The following is a 21,070-nucleotide window of genomic DNA, read 5'->3' on the forward strand; positions in this document are numbered from 1 at the left end:
CTTTCTGCCAAAAAGAAGGAAATGCACTCATGAGGCTTTATTAACACAAAGTTACAATGTTCTAAGATGTCTCCATGACTGTGGAGTTTAGGGACACTCTTACTGCCTAAACACAGGAAACAGCATGCGTCCCAGCATGATGATGCGCAGCACGTGCTGATGAAATCTTGACCCTGTCAGCGTTGAGTGATGAGCCTGTACACTCATTGCAAACAGGCTGCTGCCTCAGTGGGCACTTGGCCCATGTCCCAACCCGGGGACGGCTCTCGCAGGTGCCCTAAGCAGCTCTGGCGGGGACCCTGGCCGCCTCTCAGGGCACAGGAGGAGGCCGTGGCCCCCTGTGAGGGCCTGCTTATCCATCCCCCAAACATGGGCTGGTTCGGTGGCCTGACACATCCAGTCCCCGTTAACAACGGGCCGCGCGAGGCGGGTGTAAAATGGCGGGGAAGCGCGGGCGCCTCGGGCCGCGGGGTGGCCGTTGGGCCCGCGCGCCTCGCGCCCCGCGCTCCACCGCCATTTTACACCCGCCTCGCGCGGCCCGTTGCTAACGGGCGCCCGGCGGCGGCGGCGCCTCCGCTGATGGCCCCCTGCCTCCCGCCGGCCCCCGCGCCGGGCGAGCCGCGGGCACGGCGCGCCGAGGCCGGGTCCTCCCCGGGCGGCAGCCGCGGGCGGCGGCAGCGGCGGCGGCGGGAAGCTCCCGCCCCGGCGGCGGCAGTGGCGGCAGGGCCCGGCCTACACTACCCGGCATGCCGCGGGCGGCGTCGGGGGAGGGCGGCGCTAACGGAAGCGCGACGCGGGCTACTTCCGGCTGCGCGTGAGCCCCGAGCGGAGGCGAGACCCACGGAGCTGCACCGTGACGCGACGCGACAAGATGGCCGGGCTGCCCCGCAGGATCATCAAGGTGCCGCCGCTGCCCGCCGCTGCCGCTCCGCGCGGGGGGGGAGGGGGCGGCCGGGGCTCGCGCCGCGGGCAGGGCAGTGCAGGGCAGGGCGCGCCGCTTCCGGCGCCCGGGAGCGGGGCCGCGCGGGGGGAGGGGCGGAGGCGCCGCCGGGCCGGGTCGGGCCGGGCCGGGCCGGGCTGCCTTGGCCCTCTCGGCTCCCCCCCCCGCCGCGGCGGGCCAGCGGCCGCCGGGCCCGGGCTCGGGCGCGGCCTGGCGGCGCGGCGGGAATGAATGGGCGCGCGGGGCTGGGCCTGCGCCGCGCCGGGGCCCGGGTGCTGCCGCTGCGCTTAACGCGCGGGGCCTCCCCCCGGTAATCCTCCCCTTGGTGCCGCTGCCGCGGCGGCGGGAGCCCGGCGGCCGTACCGGGGGGCTCGGTGCGGGCTCGCCGCAGAGCTGCGGCTGCCTGGGCGACGCGCGGAGCTGCAGGGAGCGCGGGGGGCCTCACGGTGCAGCGTTTTGCCGCGTGTGCGAGGAGGGCTGAGGCGTGCGAGCAGTGAAATCGCCCCCTGAGGTGTACGGAGGAAGGTGCTCTTACTAGTGTAAGTTATGCTAACCTGGTGGGTACTTAACACACTCAGAGTTATCAGTTTTTATAATATCTGCGTGTTAGTGCCGGGGGTTCATTGTATTCCTTTGACTTGTCAAACTTTGCAAGAACTGTCAACTTTGGGGTAGTTTTAGCTGACCCTCTGAGTGCTGTATCACCTTAAGACTTGAATGACTTGGTCTGGAGTCACTCAAGGCAATGCTGTTAGCTGCAGTGCCAATGTGAGCCTTTTTCATGGCTTGGTCCTGTAGCTAGTGTGGATGTTTGTGCTGGGCTGATAACTCCTGCTCTGTTTGCAGTAATGTGAATTGAAACTTTCAAATCAGTGTTCAGTACTTTTGTAAAAGTTATTAAGCTATCCTGGTAAGATTCATTAGTCTTCACTGGAAATAATAGCACCATTGTTTCTTGTTCAAGTGAATGAATGTCATAAATAATTTATAACACTGTGAAGCTCTTCTTGGTTGAGCATGCTGAAAGTTGGCTACCATTGTAAAACACCAGCACACAGAATATGCTAAATAGTCGAATCAAAGATAGCACTGGATTGTCTTTAAAACATAAAGTTATATAATAGGTGAATAGAGGAGATAAATGCTCCTCTTGCCTTATTTTTCCCTTATCCTCTGTGGAAATGACTAATTATGCTTACTGCTCAGAAAGGTAAGCAGTAGAAATGAAGACAAATCTTACAGAATGAATGAATTTGCTCATCCAGCTGCATGGTGCACAGCATATAATGCTGAACATATTTCAGGTGTGAGAGAGAACACTGTTTCATATTATGTTGGAACTGGTATTCATCATGGAGATGTGGTAAGAGCATGGTCATAAAGCTGATATCCATACTAGTTTTTTTTCATAGTTTTTGATAATTCTCCTGAACACAATCAAGAAATGCACCCACTTGTAAGCTGGCACATAAGTTCCTTGGCACTTATTTCTTCAGCCTCTTTTGAAAAAACCTAGAGCAATACATGCAACTCATTTCCAAGATATGTGGTGGCTTGGGAATGCTTTCTCTTGCCCTGGGGAAAGAGCGGGAGGGCAGCAGAAAAGAGACCTAGAAACTCCAGTTTTCATGGGGGTCTAAGGGGAATCCCCCTTAGACTCTTACAGGATTATTTTCTATGGTCGGGTGATGTGGGTTGTTTATTTCTGTATGTGTTGTATATTGTCTGCAGGCAGTCTAGAGCTTTTGAATCCTGGATTAGTTGTGTTATGAGGACCAATCTGTAACTCCTGCACCGTGCTTGCTGTAGGTTGCTAGATGCACATACACTCTAGGATTTGAATGACTGATTATTATGGTCTCAAAAATATGCAGAGTACTATTTTGAAATATTGCAGCTGCAGAGTTGCAAACTTAAAAATCTCTCTGCTTCAGTCTTTAGGCACCTTGAATGAGAATTGTTTTGACCTTTGCTATCCTGCTAACTTTAATGTTAAATATTCTGTTGCTGGTTGCCTTAAGTGGAAGGGAATGAGTCAACTTCACTTCTAGTGGGAATTTGAAAGATCAGGAAAGGAAATAGAAGAGAGAAAGATAGGTCAGAGGAAATGGAAGAGCCATAGAAGGCTGAAATAACTCTAGAATCGGAAGATCCCATTTTCTTTATGCATAGTAACAAATGTGATTATACACAAGTAAATGGCTTTAGAAAAATAGGAAAAGACCTTTTCCCTTTGATCTGAGTGCAGGCTTTGTATTGTCATCTGAGAGAGACTAGCTACGGCTTATTGGGAATAGGGAACCATGTGCGTATATTCAGACCATAATGAAATACAGAATCTAGCCAACTGCTTGAAATGAGGTTGGCATTCCTCTTCTTGACCGACTGCTGGCGGTTGGCTGGGCTCTCAGGTTGACTAGCAGCCCTGTGCTCTTCAGCCTGTATCTTAGTTATGTGCAAACCGTGGTCTAGCCCAGTAGGAGAGCAGTAGCTTTCCCTGTCTCGACAGAGAGCTCTGTATTTTCAGTCCTTTCCCAAATTCAATTAAAAGGGTGACAATATAGGTGCTGCAAAGCATTTGGAATGGAGGATGCCGAGTTGTGCCTGGTTTTCTGTCCTCAGATTAGTTACTTAGGAACATAGGGTTTAAGCAACTGGAGTGAATGATCTGTTAGCTCAAGAGATGACTTGCTTTAGAGATATGACTTAATGGTGTTAGAATGTCACAAATGGTGAATAGAAAATAACAATCTAGTTTTGAATCTTTAAATCAAAGGTGTATATATATATAAAATACTTTTTTTTCTTGAATAATCCAAAAACAAGGGTGCTCAGAGAATCAGTCCAATACATCTGTAAATGTAAGAGAAAAATAAAAATGCGTATGGTACACTTGCATAGAGGAGCCTTTTTGTTGAACTCTTAATTTTTTTTTTCTTATTGCACAATAGTAAAAAGAAATCTAGAAATTTGTAGTTTCAAGCATTTATTTATTACGCTGATTCTTTTCTGTGTTGCAAAGTCACGTAGCTCCAGTAGAGTAAGGAGTTGAATTGCATTTGAATTTTTTTTTTTTGGCTGACATTCAAGCCACCTCACTGCTGTGTCAAGTGCAGTCAGTGTATCTGAATGGGATGGGCAATGCTGCCTTGTGTCATCTTTTAGAAATGTTTTTCTTCTGCTGTTTTCATTGCTGCAGTGATCTCATTCATGATTTGATATCCAGGTCTATGTGTTAACCATATAGCCAGTTAATAGCACTTTTGTTACAGTTATTGCAGTTGCTCATATGATGAAGCAAACCATATGAATCAATATCTGAGGCTTCCTCATTTTTTTTTTTTTTTAATTAAAGGATTTATCAGCATTAACCTGTTGAGGCTTTGATTTCCTCCCCTGCACAGTAGTGTTTTGTTGTCTGAGAAATTCCTTCCTTGCTCTATCTTCACTGTAAGAAGCCATTTCCTCGTTGTTGCCAGTGAGCAGCTCCTTGTGGTGTTTGTTGAGGATCTTGGTAACATTTGGACTGCAGAGTTAAAAAATGTTACAGTTTGAGGCAACATTTTATGGGAGGCTTTATGGAGTTTCTCATAGCTTGTGTGGTGATAGGCTTGTATAAAATTCTATTTTGGAGGCCCGTTGCATCAGCTTTATATGAAGTATTTTTTTAATATAAATCAGGTATTTAGTTTGTAGTTTCTGAAACTTTCTGGAAGTTCTTAAACCTATTGGCAGCAAACTAGCTGCCTAGAAGTTTCTGTCTTCACCCTAGAAGTTAATGGCAGCTCTGGCATGAACATCTGCCTTCACATTAAAACTTAGGTTGTCATTACTTTTTGCTTGCTCTACCATTTCTGGGCATCTCTTTGTTTCCTGGATAAATCCTTTAAATTTACTTCCAGTCTTTTTTGTTTAATATCTTTTCATGTCTATACAATTTGTTTGAATGGCGGTTAGGCATAGAAAACGGATCACTTTTGGTCAGTGCAGTTCCTTAGCATTTATCAGAGAAGCTGCATATTTGGTCTTTGTAATGCCTTTTTGTCCCTTGTGTGCTGTTTTAGTCTTGTGGATAACTTAAATTTGACATAAGGATGAAAGTTCCAGAGACTTTCTGTCCTCCAAAACTGTAGGAAGATAATATGCTCTCTATTTTGTGACACTTTCCACCCCCCCTGCCCTTAGAGCCTTCTTGCTGGGCTTCTGGTGTAGCACAGGGTGGCTGTGATAGCATGAAGGGTGTGTGGGCAGGGACTAGAAGCCTAAGGTTTTGGCAGGACAGATGGCTTTTGTGGAGATATGGGAGGGAGGCTGAGAAGGAAACTCGGGTCCAGAGAATAAGAAAAATCTTAGCCAAGATGCCAGTTTTAAAAGGAAAACGTGGAGCCTTAATAGGAGGTCTTAAAGAGGACACTCTAACTTTCCACAGTCTCTTGCTCAAAGAAGTTTTTATTGGACTCTAGAGATTAAAAATGGGAAGGAACAGCAAACAATCCAACTAGAGGCAAAAAGTTTGTTTGGAGCACCTTCTCTCATAATACTTGGGCAACTTTGGGACACAGATCTATGATAAACTAAACCTTCTTAGGAGTGATGATAATGGCTTTTTATCACTTTGCACACTCTTTTTTTATTCTGTACTTGTCTGTTTCCACTGGTTATTTATATATCAGCAATATTTTTGTCTAATAGCACAAAACAAAAATATGTATTCAGTGTTACATGTGAATGATGAGTGAATAGCATAGGATGAGCAAGAGAACTAGTGGCAAATTTTGCCTTAGCATTTGGACAAAAGCTCTGTATGAATTATTCTTTGCTTTAATTACACTTGGATAGCTGGCTCTGCACTGTATATTAATGCAAGGCCCTAATGCAAACATGCTCTATCAAATGCAAACATGGTCCATTGGAGAAACTGCAGGAATGGTGTGTACTATTAGCTTACTGAACTTAGTTAGGCCTCACTTTACTATAGGTGGAGATGCACTGTAAAAAAGCTTGATCTGTGTTAGTATATAGATGATCCTCTAGGAATTTGCATAGGATCTCAGCTTCGCGGTTCCTAAAATCCTATAATCTGCTGTGGAAAATTCCAGAATATAGCTGTTTTCAGGCAAGAGTGATACTGACCCTAGAAAAAACCCTTTCATGTTATGGTTGTTTGGCAACAAGATCCTCCTCAACGAGTGACTAGATTTTGGATCCTTCTCTAGGAAGGTGCTGCTACCTGGAGTACACTCATCTTCTTCTTGCTGTCCATGGCTTTGCGACTGTTAAAATTGCTGGTGTCGTGGTGAGAATCAGCAAACCAGAAATGCGTGTGATGGGAGGAACGTAAGCAATCCAGAGCTCACGCTGGCTGTTTAGCAGAGCTACAGTCTCAAATAGCTGTGCAGTTGTCCAAGGATTGCCGTACAAGGATTGCCGTACAAGTTAATAGCTTCTAAAACTACTATACCAGTGTTAAATTCTTTCTTCTCTTCACTGGGTGTATTGGGCGTGTTGATGCTCCGAACACTCTTTGGTTTTGTTGGGTAGATACGGTCGAGATCGATGGTGGGGTCCTGGACCCTTGGGGTGGTGGAAACTTATCCACAGCCACTTGTGCGCAAGCAGGGATGTTGGCCCGGTAATGGGTCCAGGAAACAGAAGCATGTGGGATGTTGACGTTCGGGGATTATATGGCAAGGAATAAGGAATTCCTGCAGAGGTCAGCTATTGGAGACCACGAAGTGCAGCCTGCTATTTATGATGTCTGACCTTTGCTTTGCAATTTAATGGGCTTTTATGCTAATTCTTTTTCCTAAAAGGTAAACATTATGCTCAGAAAACTTTCTCCAATGTACTTGTTCTACAAAGCTATAATGATTTTAATCTAAGCATTCTGAAATCTGTCTGACTATGACATATGCTTATGCATATGCTTCAATTTCCATAATGCTGGCTATAGCTGGTTCTTTACATAGCTGTAGCTAATGAATTGATAGACCCTAGAAGAATTTGTGCCAACGTGAGGTACTGTTATAATAAGTCATTGCATTAAGTCTTTGGTTTTCTGATGCTGCTTTATCCCTGTGTGCAGAGGACAATTTGTTGATATATATCTTTCTCCTACTACTTTCCCCTCAAAAATCAAAGCAAAAACATGCATGCACTTCACCTTGTTGTATGCAACTTATCAGCTCTTGGTGAAGGAGGTTAGTGTGATCTTCCTTCTCATCCTACTCTAACAGAATATGAAGGAATTGCCACTCAGCAACTGATTATAACTTGTCTGTGCGCCAATATGCTGTTTAAGGTTAGCCGTATACAGCTAAAATACTTAGCTTCTATTTCATATATCCAAAAGTGAATCTGAACTATTAGATGTAGTTTGAACATAATGGGGCTGGTAGCTGGCATAGGTTTTCTGCTATCAGAATAAGAATATGAAACGAATGTATGCCATAGGTACTCTGAACTGAAGTGCTAAAGTCAGTGTACTACTCTGAGGATTGTTTGCCAATAGCCAGCTCAAGACAGAAAAGTTATCACTGAATTAAGTTAGATTGACTAGAAGTTCTCAAGATGATTATCCTGTGGTTCATGTTCAGCAGCCTTACTGTTGAAAGTTTTTGTTCAGCTACAGTAAACTTGGACTGAGGAACTGATCTGGGTTAGAGAACTCTACAAAAAAGGTTATTTCTTAAGCCAGATCAATTCCATGATCTGGTTTGCGTTTTGGCTGTACAAGATGCTTGGTCTGATCAAGTGGATGCATGGAACAGTGATTGTATAAACTAACACTGCTACGTGGAGGCTATGGCTTCCCATTCAGACAAAACCCTGATATTTTGTGAGAAAATAGTAGAATGGAAAAGGCAGAGATAAAGGCATAAACTGGGTTAAACTGGGAGTTTAAAGGTTAAACTGGCCAAGAAGAACTGGAAATCAGACTGACATGGTGGGGAGAAGAGCAGTTTGACTCAATTGTGAAGCCAAAAACTGAAGACAATAAAGAATGAAAAATGATTTGTACTTACTTTTAGTCATTCTGAGGGGAGCTTGGTATAATTTACTACTTTGAAATGATCTCAGCTTTTTTTTGTTGGTAAGGACTTAATTGCTGCTTTTTCATCTCCTTTAGCAATCTTTCTGGAGAACTTGGCAGCAAATATCAGATCTCTACTAGGAAGCAAATATCGAAAAGACACTGATCAGCAATCACTTAAACTGAAAGATATATATATATAATATTCTATATTTTATATATATTTTTTTCTCATCCTGTCTTCCACATAAATTGGTACATGTGTTACCCTCTAAGTGGTAAATCTCATCATCCTCTCTATAGCAGAAAATGGAACAAGTGGTTTTCATTTTAAGTCAGTTCCCCCCCCTTTTTTCTTTTGAAGTTTAAACTTGCAATACCATCTGAAAAATCTGAAACTCTGTAGCATACCCTCTGTAAAGTGCTTCTGCACGCAACAATTTAAACACATTTCAGATAAGTTACTTTGTGACTTAGGCTGGGACAGTTGTGCACCTAACTTAGGCTGTGTTCAAACCCGAGTTATACGTCCCCAAAGAAGCGATGCAATCTAGTGTGTATTTCAGTCTGGGTGCCTCTTTCATTTTACCTGTGATTTTCTTTTAAGCCAGTTTCAGATTGTCTGTGTGTGCTTGCACTCCAGTTTTTTCTTTATAGAAGGCTAAGGCTGTTCAAGATGGTTTTGCATTCAGCTGTTTGGAGACCTGTGTTAGTAGAGGGGAACTTGGGGAGGAAACAACACATTGAGACATGCAGGTTTCAGTCATTCATACTGGTGGAAGAAGCTTTTGTCTATAGGCCCTGCCAACTATTCATCACTGCTGCTGGATGTTACTGTCCTCTGCTAGATGGCAGCAGAGTTTGCTGTCAGTCAAAATTATTCACATTAGCAAAGATCTAGTTAAGAAATCCCATTTCACTTTAACTGAACCGAATTGCCAATGTTCACAGGGTTTGCTTTCTCAGCAGACTTGAGGGATGGTAATTTCTAGTGAGGGGGCTGTAATTTCTCTTGCAGGTTAAGTCTTATTAAGAGAAAGATTCACCCATAGTCTATGCTCCCTTCACTCTGTTCTGAGTAAAGTCAGCGAGGATTAGTTAAATGCACGGATGAACGTGGATGGATATTAGCTGAACTGTTTCACTCTCTGAAGTAGATTAGAGAGGGTTTGTACCATGCCTTGCTCTGACATGGTTGTGGGGGTGTAACCTCTATTCTAGTGGATGTTGATAATGGTAAATTACTTGACTGCTGCACAGAAAATTGAACTAATACATGTGCTGCTGAAAATATAAGGAAAGAATAATTCTCCTGAGACTTTGCATAAATAAAGAAGGAGTATTGAGGCATTTTAGAAGCCTAAATATTTAAGTTCTAATATCTACAATATTTTTGTACAAAACTTAGAGAAACCAGTTGAAAGTGGGCAAAGGGCTGAGAAGTTATTTTGGGAGGAAGCAGGAAGCAACAGCTTGCACAAGACTCACTTCCTCAGCTAAAAAGGTATTTGAAAGATATCAGCTAACAAGATACTGGAAAGTGCAGTATTGCATACACTTGATCTTTCTGCTTAGTTGGAAAATGTAGAAAGTTAAAGGTTTAATTGGAACTGATTTTTTTTGTGTGTGTGTTTGAAAGAGTGGTTTTCATTGGGCAACCATTCTCTGGGGAAAATAGTGTCATAAAATTACAAACCAAGATTAACATGTTAAATAAGAACTTCCTTTTTGTAGACTTGAACCACATCTGGTGACTTTTTTGTGGGTGATATGTTGGGGCTTTTTTGGGGTAATGCTACACTTTAAAAACAAAACAAACAAAAACCCTTAAAGCTGGTTGAGTTTCTTGATGGTTCAGTGTAGCCCTGTGTGCTGACAACTTTATTTCAAATATGAATTATTTCTGTCTTATGCCTAATCAAATTAATTTTAGTATCAACGTATCTTCAGTTGACCATTTAAAACATGAAAGTAACTTCATTGATTTGGCTTTATAACCAGAGCTACTTATATGTTTAAGCCTTTTATATGCTTAGGCCTTAAAACTTAACCTTATTTGATTCATTTCCCCCTTTCATTCTTATTCCATGGTTCCCTCCAAAATATATCAAGGCTGCTGCAACTTTCTTCATAACTGAAGGTCAAAAGCTTTTTTTTTTTTTTTTTTCCCTGTCAGAATCTAACAGATGGATTTTATATATTTAAGTAAAACATTATACAGTCTCTTAATAAATAGTATCATCTTTATTGCTTTCATCATAGTCTAACAAGCTGGTCTCTGTTGTATTGTCTGAGAAAGGTACCTTGTTTGGACAGGAGGTACCTCTCAACTCTTGCATAAAATAGTGGTGATGTGTGTTTGTGGGAGTGATTACCTATGATTTTTGTCTGCCTTTGAGATGTTTAGCCTAGTGCTTGCTGTCTTGGCGTGATGGTTGTATTGGAGCCTGGCAGGTATAAAAAGATGGTACCAAACAGTTCCCTCGCAGATTTCCTGTGAGTATTCTTCTTCACCTCTGTTTGGAAATTGCTTAAAATGTGCTGATAGTGGTAAATCTCCTTGTGCAGCGCACGCTTGTTTAGAGCATCTTTCCTCTAATACTAATGTATCCGTGCGGGGTCTGTATGGGTTCTGATTAACCTTAGCACTGGTGTAGGTGTATGCCACTGTAAATACTCCTCTCTGCTTGCACCTTTTGGATATTGTTTTAGGGCAGAATGACTGTGTCCACATGATATGAAGTGCTACCTGGATGGGATAATGTTTTGGCAGTTGTATAGCCACATTGATATAATCCTACATCCTGATTAAAAGACTCCTCTTTCCTGATACTTGGGTTCTTACATTTTTTTCTTGATAAATGGTTTCCGTTGGTAGTATATGTAGCTCACAGTCCAGCACTGCTCCCTCAGTTATGCTGGCAGGTAGAAACGTGGATGATGCTGCAGATGACTGCTGATTCTGGGTTATTTTTAGCCAGAATCAGCTCCCCAGCAGGGTTACAGTCTGCATACTGCCATAACGAGGGAGGCAGTGTGGGGATCAGAGTGAGTGAGTAGGGCCTAAGAACTGCTGAGATCAGCCCAGTTATTGAAAAGTGTTACCTTAAAAACAAAAAAACCCAGAGTTTGACAGCCTTGGCACAACTTTAAATTTGAATATGCTCCTAAGAACTAAAACCACCTGATTTACCTACTACCATGTGTCTGGCAGAGTCCCAGTGGTAATAGCTGTGATGAAGTTTAAAAATTGGGTGTTTTCATTAGGCTCTCACTCTTTCTAATTTAAATTTAGTTGGTTTGTTGTAATAGTTTGTATTTAGCATAAGGTACTGTCTCCTTTGCCAAAACCGTCAAACAGTAATAAGTATATGACCCTTCATAGCTAGAGAGCTGGACTGTCCTGCATACCTGTCACTAGTGGCACTAGTATGGAAAACTTGCTAAAAGAAATAGGAAATGTTTTATAACTTTACAGAGAGAATCTGTTTCTTAGTCACTGACTTTCATACCACTGAATTAAAGCTTCAAGCATTATTTATAACTACTCCTCTACAGAGTTACTGTACAAATAAATGGTCAGCAGAATGCAAATTCTGAGTAGGTTATGAAGTTGTGTGTGTACTTTAAAATATATCTACATAAGTGAGTGTAGGCAGTTTCGAGCAGCTTGGATAGCCTTCCAGTAAGGTGTATAAGTGGCATTGGCAGCTAATGACAGTAAGTAAATAATACTTAACCATAACAAGGAGCTAAACCGTATATATTTATCTTTATGTGTATAAGTATGCATACTTATAAATCAAATATTATGATTTGTAGCAACAAATACTACAGGGATGAATAATTGGTATATTGGTATTAATTACAATTAATTCCCTGCTTTATATATTTTGATTATATTTTTGCTAAAATTAGGTGCTATTTAATTGTGTCGAGACAGGCACATCATTTAAATGCTGTGTGAATTTATTTTAATAAAATGCTTATATTGTCATGGTCCAATTATGTTTGAAAAGAGTGTTAATCCAAGTAGAGGTGATCTGTCTATTTTGTGGTTGTATTAGTGCTATTCTGGACACCTGTAATATGCTATAAAAATAGAATAATAAATCAAATTAATATTGTACCCACAAGTTGCCATTTTTCTTCATTAGAGACAGGAAAATTATTCTTTATGAAAAGAACAGCAAAAAGCAATGACGAAATAAACTGTACCCAGTGAAAACAAGCTAGAGGAAAAGTAGGGCTTAAAAATACCTGCGGAAATGAGGCTTCTTTAGTCTGCATGTCCCTGCCTAGTGCCCTTTGGCAAGATTCAGCCTCTGCTTTTGTAAGAGTGAGCAGAATGGTGCCCACAAGACTTGTGAAACCTGGCAGCAGAGAGGAGGGGGAGATGCGCAGGATTTAGCTGTGGTCTCTTCGTTCAGCGTGCTAGTGGGCCGCCTGACCACAACATGGGCAGCTCTGGACAGTTGTCGCGGTCGTGTTGTCTCTGGCTTCTTCCTGCTGGTGACAGGAGGTATATTGAGGGCTGCAGGCAGGAGAATTGAGTAATGCAGAACACAAATCCATGTAAGAAACCAGGCTTCCCCAGTTTTGCTGCTTACAGAGCAACTTGTTTGTCTCTTACTGTTTGTTACAGTAACTTTGAATGTGGTTATGTGTAGGCTGGAAGTGCTCAAACCAAAGCCATATGCTTATACCCTTAATGATACCCTTGGTATTGCAGCAGAGTAGTACTGTGAATTCTTCAAAGCTTGATCTGATTCCAATGCAAAACACTCATTTTAGTAAACCAATTCACTCTTGTTAGAGTAAATCTTGAACACAGTGTGCGGAGCAATAGAGCCTTTTGATTATTCACTTGTGGATTCTTTTCTATTTAAGGTAGAAAAGGAAATGATTTTGGTATCATGACACTGCGGTGTTCTTTAAGGAGTTTTTATGTATATTGAAAAAATTACATTTTGACAGTCATGTAATCAAAAGTTAAGAAATTTGTCAAGGCGGCTTAATTGTGTGCCTCTGTAGTGTAAGGTAATAGATAACAATAGCTCCGTAGTTGAGGCATCTGGGAGGAGGCACATGCCAGTTTACCACATCCTGATCTTCTCTCTGCAGATGTTCTTTTAACTTTAAGCTGTTAATTTAACATGATATCTTTTGTGGATAAGGGCAAATCAATCATAACGACTATTTGTCATTTATAATTACAACCTGTCTAAATTATTTAAAATAGCTTGTATTTTTTACACTGTCCTTTCTCCTTCTTCTAGGAAACCCAGCGCTTGCTGGCAGAGCCAGTTCCTGGGATAAAAGCGGAGCCAGATGAAAGCAACGCACGTTATTTTCATGTGGTCATTGCAGGTCCACAGGATTCCCCCTTTGAGGGTGGGACATTTAAACTTGAACTATTCCTTCCAGAAGAATATCCAATGGCAGCTCCTAAAGTACGTTTCATGACCAAAATTTATCATCCTAATGTAGACAAGCTGGGAAGAATATGTTTAGATATTTTGAAAGGTAAGCGTTACCTTATTTTCTTTCTTTTTGTCTTTATCAAGTATAGAAATTTGTAGATTGACTCTAAAGAGAGATTTCATTTGTTTGCAACAGGAGGTTACTTTAAAGAGAGATTTCATTTGTTTGCAACAGGAGGTTACTTATTCTTTAATCTGGGAGAGGGACACATTGTTTTATTTGTGTGGATTATAATGAATGTGGTGTTTCATACTACTATCATTGTCTCTTCAGATAAATGGTCCCCAGCTTTGCAGATTCGTACAGTTCTGCTATCAATCCAGGCTTTGTTAAGTGCTCCCAATCCAGACGATCCATTAGCAAATGATGTAGCTGAGCAATGGAAGACCAATGAAGCCCAAGCCATAGAAACAGGTGGTGTATTGCTTGCTTCCCCCCCCTGCCCCCACCACACCTTTAGGACATGTATTAAGCTGATTACTAATGGGTTAGGGCATTTTTAAATCCTGACCTCTTGTTTTATGCTGGCAACTTGCAGGAACAATTATTGCATGCAGTCATAGTCTAAGTACCCTGAATGTGCCTGCAGTGGTCCGCTTTCAAGTCTGTAAGTGAGGTCTCTTGGAAAAAAAGAAAGCTCTTGATCTGTTTAATCTTCAGTTTTCATGCAAGGGTGCATGAAGTTGCAAGGGTGACTAATTTGGACTCCTGGCAGAATAAAAGTATATATTTTTGCCTTTCCTGTGGAGTTTAGCATGCAGATGATTAGTTTCAGAAAGTACATTGCTTCCATACCTGCTTCTATTGGAGGCTGTAATGGGTTGAAAGAATTATTACATTATGCCTCTTCACTTCTGCATCCACTGTAGTCAGGCCATTTCAGCAACTGTCAATTCTTGTATATCTTAGGGTGTCAGAATTACACTTAAAATCTCAGAACTGATATATATGCAGCAGTTGTATAAAAATATACTATATTTTACTTTAAATGATTTTAATAAAGCTTGAAAAAAAAATTACAAATTTTTCTAAATGTCTCTCTGTCTCTCTCTTTGCAGCCAGAGCATGGACTAGGCTATATGCCATGAATAATATTTAAATGCGCTTTGAACATCAAGTGTGCATCACTTCTCCTGTTCTGCCAAGACCTCTTCCTTTTTTGTTTGCATTTAATGGACACAGTCTTAGAAACATTACAGAATAAAAGCCCAGACATCTTCAGTCCTTTGGTGATTAAATGCACATTAGCAAATCTGTGTCTTGTCCTAATTCACTATTGTAACGCATGAGCAGAGGCTAGAAGTATCATCTGGATTGTTGTGAAATTGTTTAAAAGCAGCAGCACCTCTCTGCTTTTAATCATTTTTCCCATCATGGTTTAAGTATAAGCACTGTGAATGAAGGTAGGCAGGGTTAGCTGCGGGGCTTTTTGTTTTAATTTTGTGGGCTCCTCCTCCCTTTTTATGGTGATGCTAATTGCATTGGTTAAAGCAGCTAACCAGTTATACTTTAGAATATACCCTCTAGCCCAGTCTAACTTAGACGCTGTAGATGGACAAGCTTCATTGTTTGAACAAAAGTGGGAACATTAAACAAACATCCATCACCTTCACTAATAATATTGTGATTCTGCTGTCAAGTGTAGAAAAATCCCTCCAAGAAAAAGCTTGTGACCATTTTGTATGGCTTGTCTGGAAAATCTCCTGTAAATCTTATGTTTTAGTAAAATATTTTTTGTTATTCTACTTTGCCTTTGTACAGTTTATTTTGCTGTGTTTTCATTTCTCTAATGTGACAATCATATTTAAAAATGGAAACCAGAGTTGACAATTTGTCTTCACCAGTCTGACAGATTAAACAGTAAAGAAGTGGAATTCACAAGATTTTTTTTGCTTCTGTTTGATGACTTTGTTAGTAGTTTGTTATATGGGTGACCTTACCTGGCCAATTTAATATGACATTACATTTGGAGTGACTTTTCTGAAACAAGTCTCTGGTGTAAGCATTGTAATCATAATCTGATTTTAGTAATGCATTGATATGCGTTTTTTGGAAGTCAAGCATCCAGTAGGAGGTTGAAAGCAAATGACAGCACTAATTGTGAGTATCTGTGTAACTTATCTTTGCTGATTATCATTGGGTATTAGGCTACGCACACTCCTAATTTCTTCAACTCTTTCCCTCTATTAACCTATAAAATACCAGTGTGTAGAACCACTGTTACAGCCAGCTTGTAAATCAACTGATGTTTGCTTAACCACTTACAGCTAGCGCCTCATACCACTGGTCTTATCTGCGAGCCTTATTAATCTACTTGCTAGAACAACCGGTCTGCTTAAATAGCAACAAAGCTTCCTTGCTGGAGGGAAGGCAAGTTTGATTAAAAACTTCCTTCTCATCCTTGTTTTTGTGTGTACGCATCTCTCCTGGGAGCCGAGCATCTTTTTCTGGGAACCCATCTTATTGCCTCCCTTTAACTTCTTGTATCCCTTATTTTCTGCCCATAACACCAACACCTTCCCCTCCCCCCCAAAAAAACCAAACAAACAAAAAAAAGAGCTTTTACGCTTTTGGTGTGGCCAGCCTGAAGTGTATAGATGACAGCTTGCAGTAGTTGCAGTGGGGAGTGTTTTGTCATGCAATTCAGGGTTATGGTTATGCAGCCCATCAGTATTCTCTTCCCTCTTTCACCTCTTACTCTAGTATCATCTGGAAATCTCTATAGAATGTGGTGTATTTATTGTGGTCTTCTGTAAGATGAAGAATATCTATTAAAACTACATTTTCAACACACAGCGCTTTTCAGCGGTTAGTAACTGGTATTGTCCCTCAAAGTACTGTGTTGTAACACAGTTGCATCTTGGCTCAGAATTCAACTTTTTCACAAGATTAAGCTGCAAAAATTAAGAGTAGTTTCTATGTTGAATGTAAGCCAAAGTTGCATTCAGGGCTTGTAACAGATCATTTGTTATTCAGAATGGGTAAGCGCCATTAACCCCAGTTTCTTGTTACTAATGAATATATGTTTGGGTTTAGTTGGCATAGATCCCGTATACGCTATTAATGTGGACAGCTTCCATGGTAGGCAGCTGAGAATACATGAGCCGTGCAGTAGCCCCTGGATTCACTTCACCTACCTCTTAAAACTTTGAATGGATGCTACTTTAAGTATACAGCTTTCCTCAGCTCTGCCTGTAGTCAGGGAAAGAGTGGCACCTCCAGAGGCCAGACAAACCTGCTTTGGGATCCCCTCTGAAAGTGTCTCTCTTCCTTCTCCCCGAAATTAACTGTAGATGAGAAGCAGGATCTGAATTGGCACTTAACAGAATTTAACTTAGAATTAGGTGGGATGAATCCAGACCAAAGAGCATTTAGCGGATGGCTCTATACTTTGTATATTCAGGACTAAAACTCAGCTAGAGTTCACACACAACTACTTTATTGGTAAGTTCTTGATGGAACATTCTTAATATATAAATAGAAAAAAAATTCTGTTTCCCATTTGATAGTGATTGAATGAAGTGGATTATAGTACGGTTGGAGTATGCAGTAGCCAGTATGTGTGTTTGGGGTATGTGTGTGTCTTGTTTTTTGTCTTTGTGATTTTTTTTTTTTTTTTCCTTTTTCCCCCAAGTATCTCAATGAGCTCAGAACCTAGAGAGGTCCATACTGGCTGCATTTGAACGTATAAATCCATAGTTCTGGTATGTCTGAAAATAATGGTGTAAAAAGGTTAAATACTGTGTTTCAAAACTTTTTAGAGAAATACAACTCAAATGATAGTTCTAATGACAGGAAGGTGTGCGTGTGTGTGTGTGTGTGTATATATATATATATATATATATATATAGTATGTATTTAATCTTTGAGCCTGACTTCAAGGCCCTGTATAAAGCAAAGCTGGGAATTCCATGCTATATATTGTATTTGGGAATCTGAAAATTTTAGACCAAATTTTCTGAAGCTGATTAAATATAACTCCCTGCACCCAGTTAAGCAGGTGAATATTCACAGCCATTATCTGAAACTTGCTTACTTCTGTAACATCTAGCATTACAGCTGGCTAGCAAATGTAGTTTTCTTCTAGTGAGCATTAGTTTTTATCTGCATTTTTAATGGATATTCATTGGATAAATCCACAGTAAAGGGGTTTCCTATAATGTTACTGGTGCTAAGTGTCAAATATTCTGAAATCCTGAACAAGGGTGTTGACATTGCATTTTGTATTTTAGTTTCTGGATAATAACTCTATAGCTGTAGAGCCTGGATTATCAAATGGACTCTAAAACCACACCTGCAAAACTTTGCAGTAATTTCCTTCAGATCAAGAATAAGGATTCGGGAGGCTTATTTTTGCATAAACACTCTGAAGAATATCAGTGGTCATCTTTAAGCATTTAGGCATGTTCTTTCATGGGTGTGAAGTGTATTGTCACTGGGAACTGATGAAAAAGGCTTTTTGTGTGTTAGCTGACTTTAGTCTAATACAAGTGAAATGTTGCTTCTATAGCTTTCAAGAAAGTGTATTTCCAACACATCAAGATTATTGTAAAACATCTTAATGGACTAGTAACATCAAAAACTGTGACATCTCTCAATTTATGTACATTCCTTCTTGGGATTTTTTGAGGGTTACTTTCAAGTAAAATGTCTGGTAGGTTTTGTCAATAACATGTCTTGACTGTAATGTAATATGACACTGAAATAAAAGGAAGAGTGATTATTCATTGCATAGACACTGAGCTTCATTTGACTGTAGTGGGATGCCATTACTATGCTATTTAGTTTTTAACAGTTCTTAACATCCCTTAAAATAAGGATGATAACTGTTGATAACTTAATCTCATAACTCACTTTTCAGTTGCTGTTGTGTGGGTTTTGGTGGGATGTTTTAGTATAAGACTTTACTACTTAAGTGCACAGTTGGGATGCTTTCTAGTGCTATCAAATTGATAAACAGATGTATTGTAACATGGCTTATCAATACATAACATTATTAGCATGCATGTTAATGTTACTAATTTCATGGCTGCTTTGTGTAACTGATTTCATACCATGTATTACATCTTCTGTCGAAAGTGTGCAGGAAGATCTTAAAGTGAATATTTAAGTGTTATTTTGCACTGAATTATATGAGAGAAGTGGCATCATGCCAGCTTAACTGCTTTATCCTTATTTGCCTTGATAATATAGCCTCAAACTTGTAGGCTAAAGCCAGAAGTGGTTCAGGATGAGCAAGCAGACTATTTTACCTTTGCCTACAGGACAAAAAGCTAAGGCTAAAAACTGCTCGCTCTCAAGAGTTCTTAACCAAGGGCTCTTAGCTGAGCACTGCTTACTGGATGACAGCTGTTGGCAAAGGGACTTATACCCTGAGATAACTAATATCTCCTTGATAGCTCAGTTTGTTGCTAGGAAGTTGTTACCTTTTTGATTAGCCTGTCACTGAGACACTGAATACTCAAGGATCCTCTTCAAGTTAGAGGGAACTTGGTGGTACAATACTTAAAGTTCCTATATATCAAGCAATCACCAGCCTGCCCAGATAAGGGGTTGATGCAAGTGTGACATGTGAATGGACCAGATTCATAAAAAATGGAAAATAAAATTGTTTCACACAGGAAACTCCTAACTGGAGGGCTAGCTGCTGGACTGTGTGCCAGAAACTCCCTGTTAGTCTGTGTTGGCTTCTCTCCTTCAGAGCTGTGAAGGACTCTTCTGCTCTGGCCTAATCTGCACCTCCCACTATGACAGATACCTGAACTTGGATATCCATAACTTCTGTAGAGTCAGATTTGCAGGGTCCAGGGTAAAACCTAAACATGTCATCTGAGGCATTAAGCTGTTGCTTGCTATACCAGATGGGCTCATCTCAGCCTGCGTCCCTGCTGTGCCATTAGAAGCACTGATACTGTGATTGTTCCTCTCTCATTATAGGTCACTGAAGGCTTAAGATGGGTACTGACAGATTTATGGAGGGGTGTCTGTGGTGCTTTCCAGCTCCATGGATAAACATCAGAAGATATTTAGTCAGAAGACTAAAGCATAGTGAAGCGGTTCTAACAGTATTTCTCCTTCTGTTGCTGTGGGTTTGTGCCTGCCTCATTCAAAGGCAGGTTCTTTTAGTGGTGTAGCTGGAAAGCAGGAAGTGCAGTAAGTAAGTTGCATTGAATGGGAGCGGAAGTGCCTCAGAAAGGAACTTGCACCAAGGCCCTTGTTGTAAGGCCTGGCTGGATGTAACAGGTGCCAGCCCCAGGTAAGCCAACATGAGAATAAGTGCATAAGATGCCCAGTAGTGTGTTTTTCAGTATGTGTTTCTTAATACTGTCCATCTAGGTGATGAAGGAAAGCTATCTGAAAAGTGTGACCAGTGGTAGCTGTTACTTGGGGAACTTCAGCTTGGGCCACCAGGCAAGGAGCAGCTAACTATGCTGTAGGCTTGCTCAGTGGCCTCTGTCCTTACTAACCTAGCTCTTTGAACAGCATTTTGTGCTTATTTAGGGACAGGAAAGGAGTGGGGAAAACTGCCTGACAGCATCTTTCCAGATTGCACAGAGCCCAGAATGCGCTCCTGTGTGTGACAATTGGAGTGTGAAGTGTTGTAGCTGCTGTGTTTGCAGGTTAGGAGGCGATGCCAGTCTACATGGCATGTTATCTTCCTAATGTGGACACACAGTGCTGGCTTTGTACCTTGACATGGGTGTTTTGTGCCCAGCTTAAGGCCACAGCAATACTGAGGCCATAATAGCATTCAGCTGTTGGCTTCATAGGGTGTTGAAAGTAACAGCTACAGCTTTAAAAACAAACAAACAAAAAAACAAGCACCCCCCCCCCCCGAAAAAAAACACCCCACTCTTAAAGCCAGAAGCCTCTTTTCATATTCTTTCCAACTCTTGGAAAATGCAATCATTCTGCTTCTCTTGCTGCATCTTGTGCTTTTACAAACACTTTGCTCCTCCTTGGGTGTGCTTCAGCTTTGTATGTGTATGCTTGGGGTATGTTCTGGTCTGTGCCAGATGCAAGTTAGAGCCCCTCTAAATCTGGATGGTTGGGTGATAATGGGCTGGTGGTCAGAAATCACACTGTGAGGGAGAAAAGGCTAATAGCTCACTGTTAAAAGAACCTGGAAGGAGGCAGTTTTTTTTCTTACACAGCTTAGGGTGAGCATGGTTTTAGCTTGGAAGTGCTATCACGGGGGGGGTTGGATAGTAAAGCTTATGTGTTCTAAGTGGGGGGATGAGTTCAGGGGAAAGAAATCCACTGATGGTAACTGAATACAAAGGAATGAATGATGTCTGGCTTGCTTGGTAAGACCTTGAGCTACAAATAGTTGTATGCTTGGAGGAACCTTGAGGTAAAGACTTACTGTCCTGCTCTTACCAGTTTTTCTAGACACTGCTGAAAATGAAGCACAGGGCTGTATGGCCGATTGGTCTGATCTAGTGCAGCTCTCTTAATGGTCATTGTACAGATGTTAAATGCACATCTAGCTGCAGCTGGCAGGCATGAGGGTTAACAGGAGGAAGTAGAGGGTTACAGTTCATCTAATTGCTGTGGGTTATACAGGAAAGAGGAGCACAAGAAACCAGAAGAGTTGTGCTAATATAAACTTT

General features: G+C 41.4%; 1 protein-coding gene across 1 annotated transcript; it reads left to right on the forward strand.

Annotated features, from left to right (window-relative positions):
• Nucleotides 1-792: 792 nt before the first annotated feature.
• Nucleotides 793-15,202, forward strand: UBE2N (ubiquitin conjugating enzyme E2 N). The gene is made up of 4 exons (XM_067312594.1): nucleotides 793-901; nucleotides 13,253-13,499; nucleotides 13,731-13,871; nucleotides 14,516-15,202. Exons 1-4 carry the CDS (start codon nucleotides 872-874, stop codon nucleotides 14,554-14,556), a joined length of 459 nt encoding a protein of 152 aa, XP_067168695.1. The 5' UTR covers nucleotides 793-871; the 3' UTR covers nucleotides 14,557-15,202.
• Nucleotides 15,203-21,070: the final 5,868 nt, after the last annotated feature.

The sequence above is a fragment of the Apteryx mantelli genome, chromosome 1, assembly GCF_036417845.1.
Source record: "Apteryx mantelli isolate bAptMan1 chromosome 1, bAptMan1.hap1, whole genome shotgun sequence".
Taxonomy (NCBI): Eukaryota; Metazoa; Chordata; class Aves; order Apterygiformes; family Apterygidae; genus Apteryx; species Apteryx mantelli.

Excerpts from the sequence above, each read along its gene's own strand:
- UBE2N (XM_067312594.1), top strand. The coding sequence starts at position 872 with ATGGCCGGGCTGCCCCGCAGGATCATCAAG. Across the intron at positions 13,500-13,730 it reads ATGTTTAGATATTTTGAAAG|ATAAATGGTCCCCAGCTTTG; the intron begins GTAAGCGTTACC and ends TTGTCTCTTCAG. Across the intron at positions 13,872-14,515 it reads AGCCCAAGCCATAGAAACAG|CCAGAGCATGGACTAGGCTA; the intron begins GTGGTGTATTGC and ends CTCTCTTTGCAG.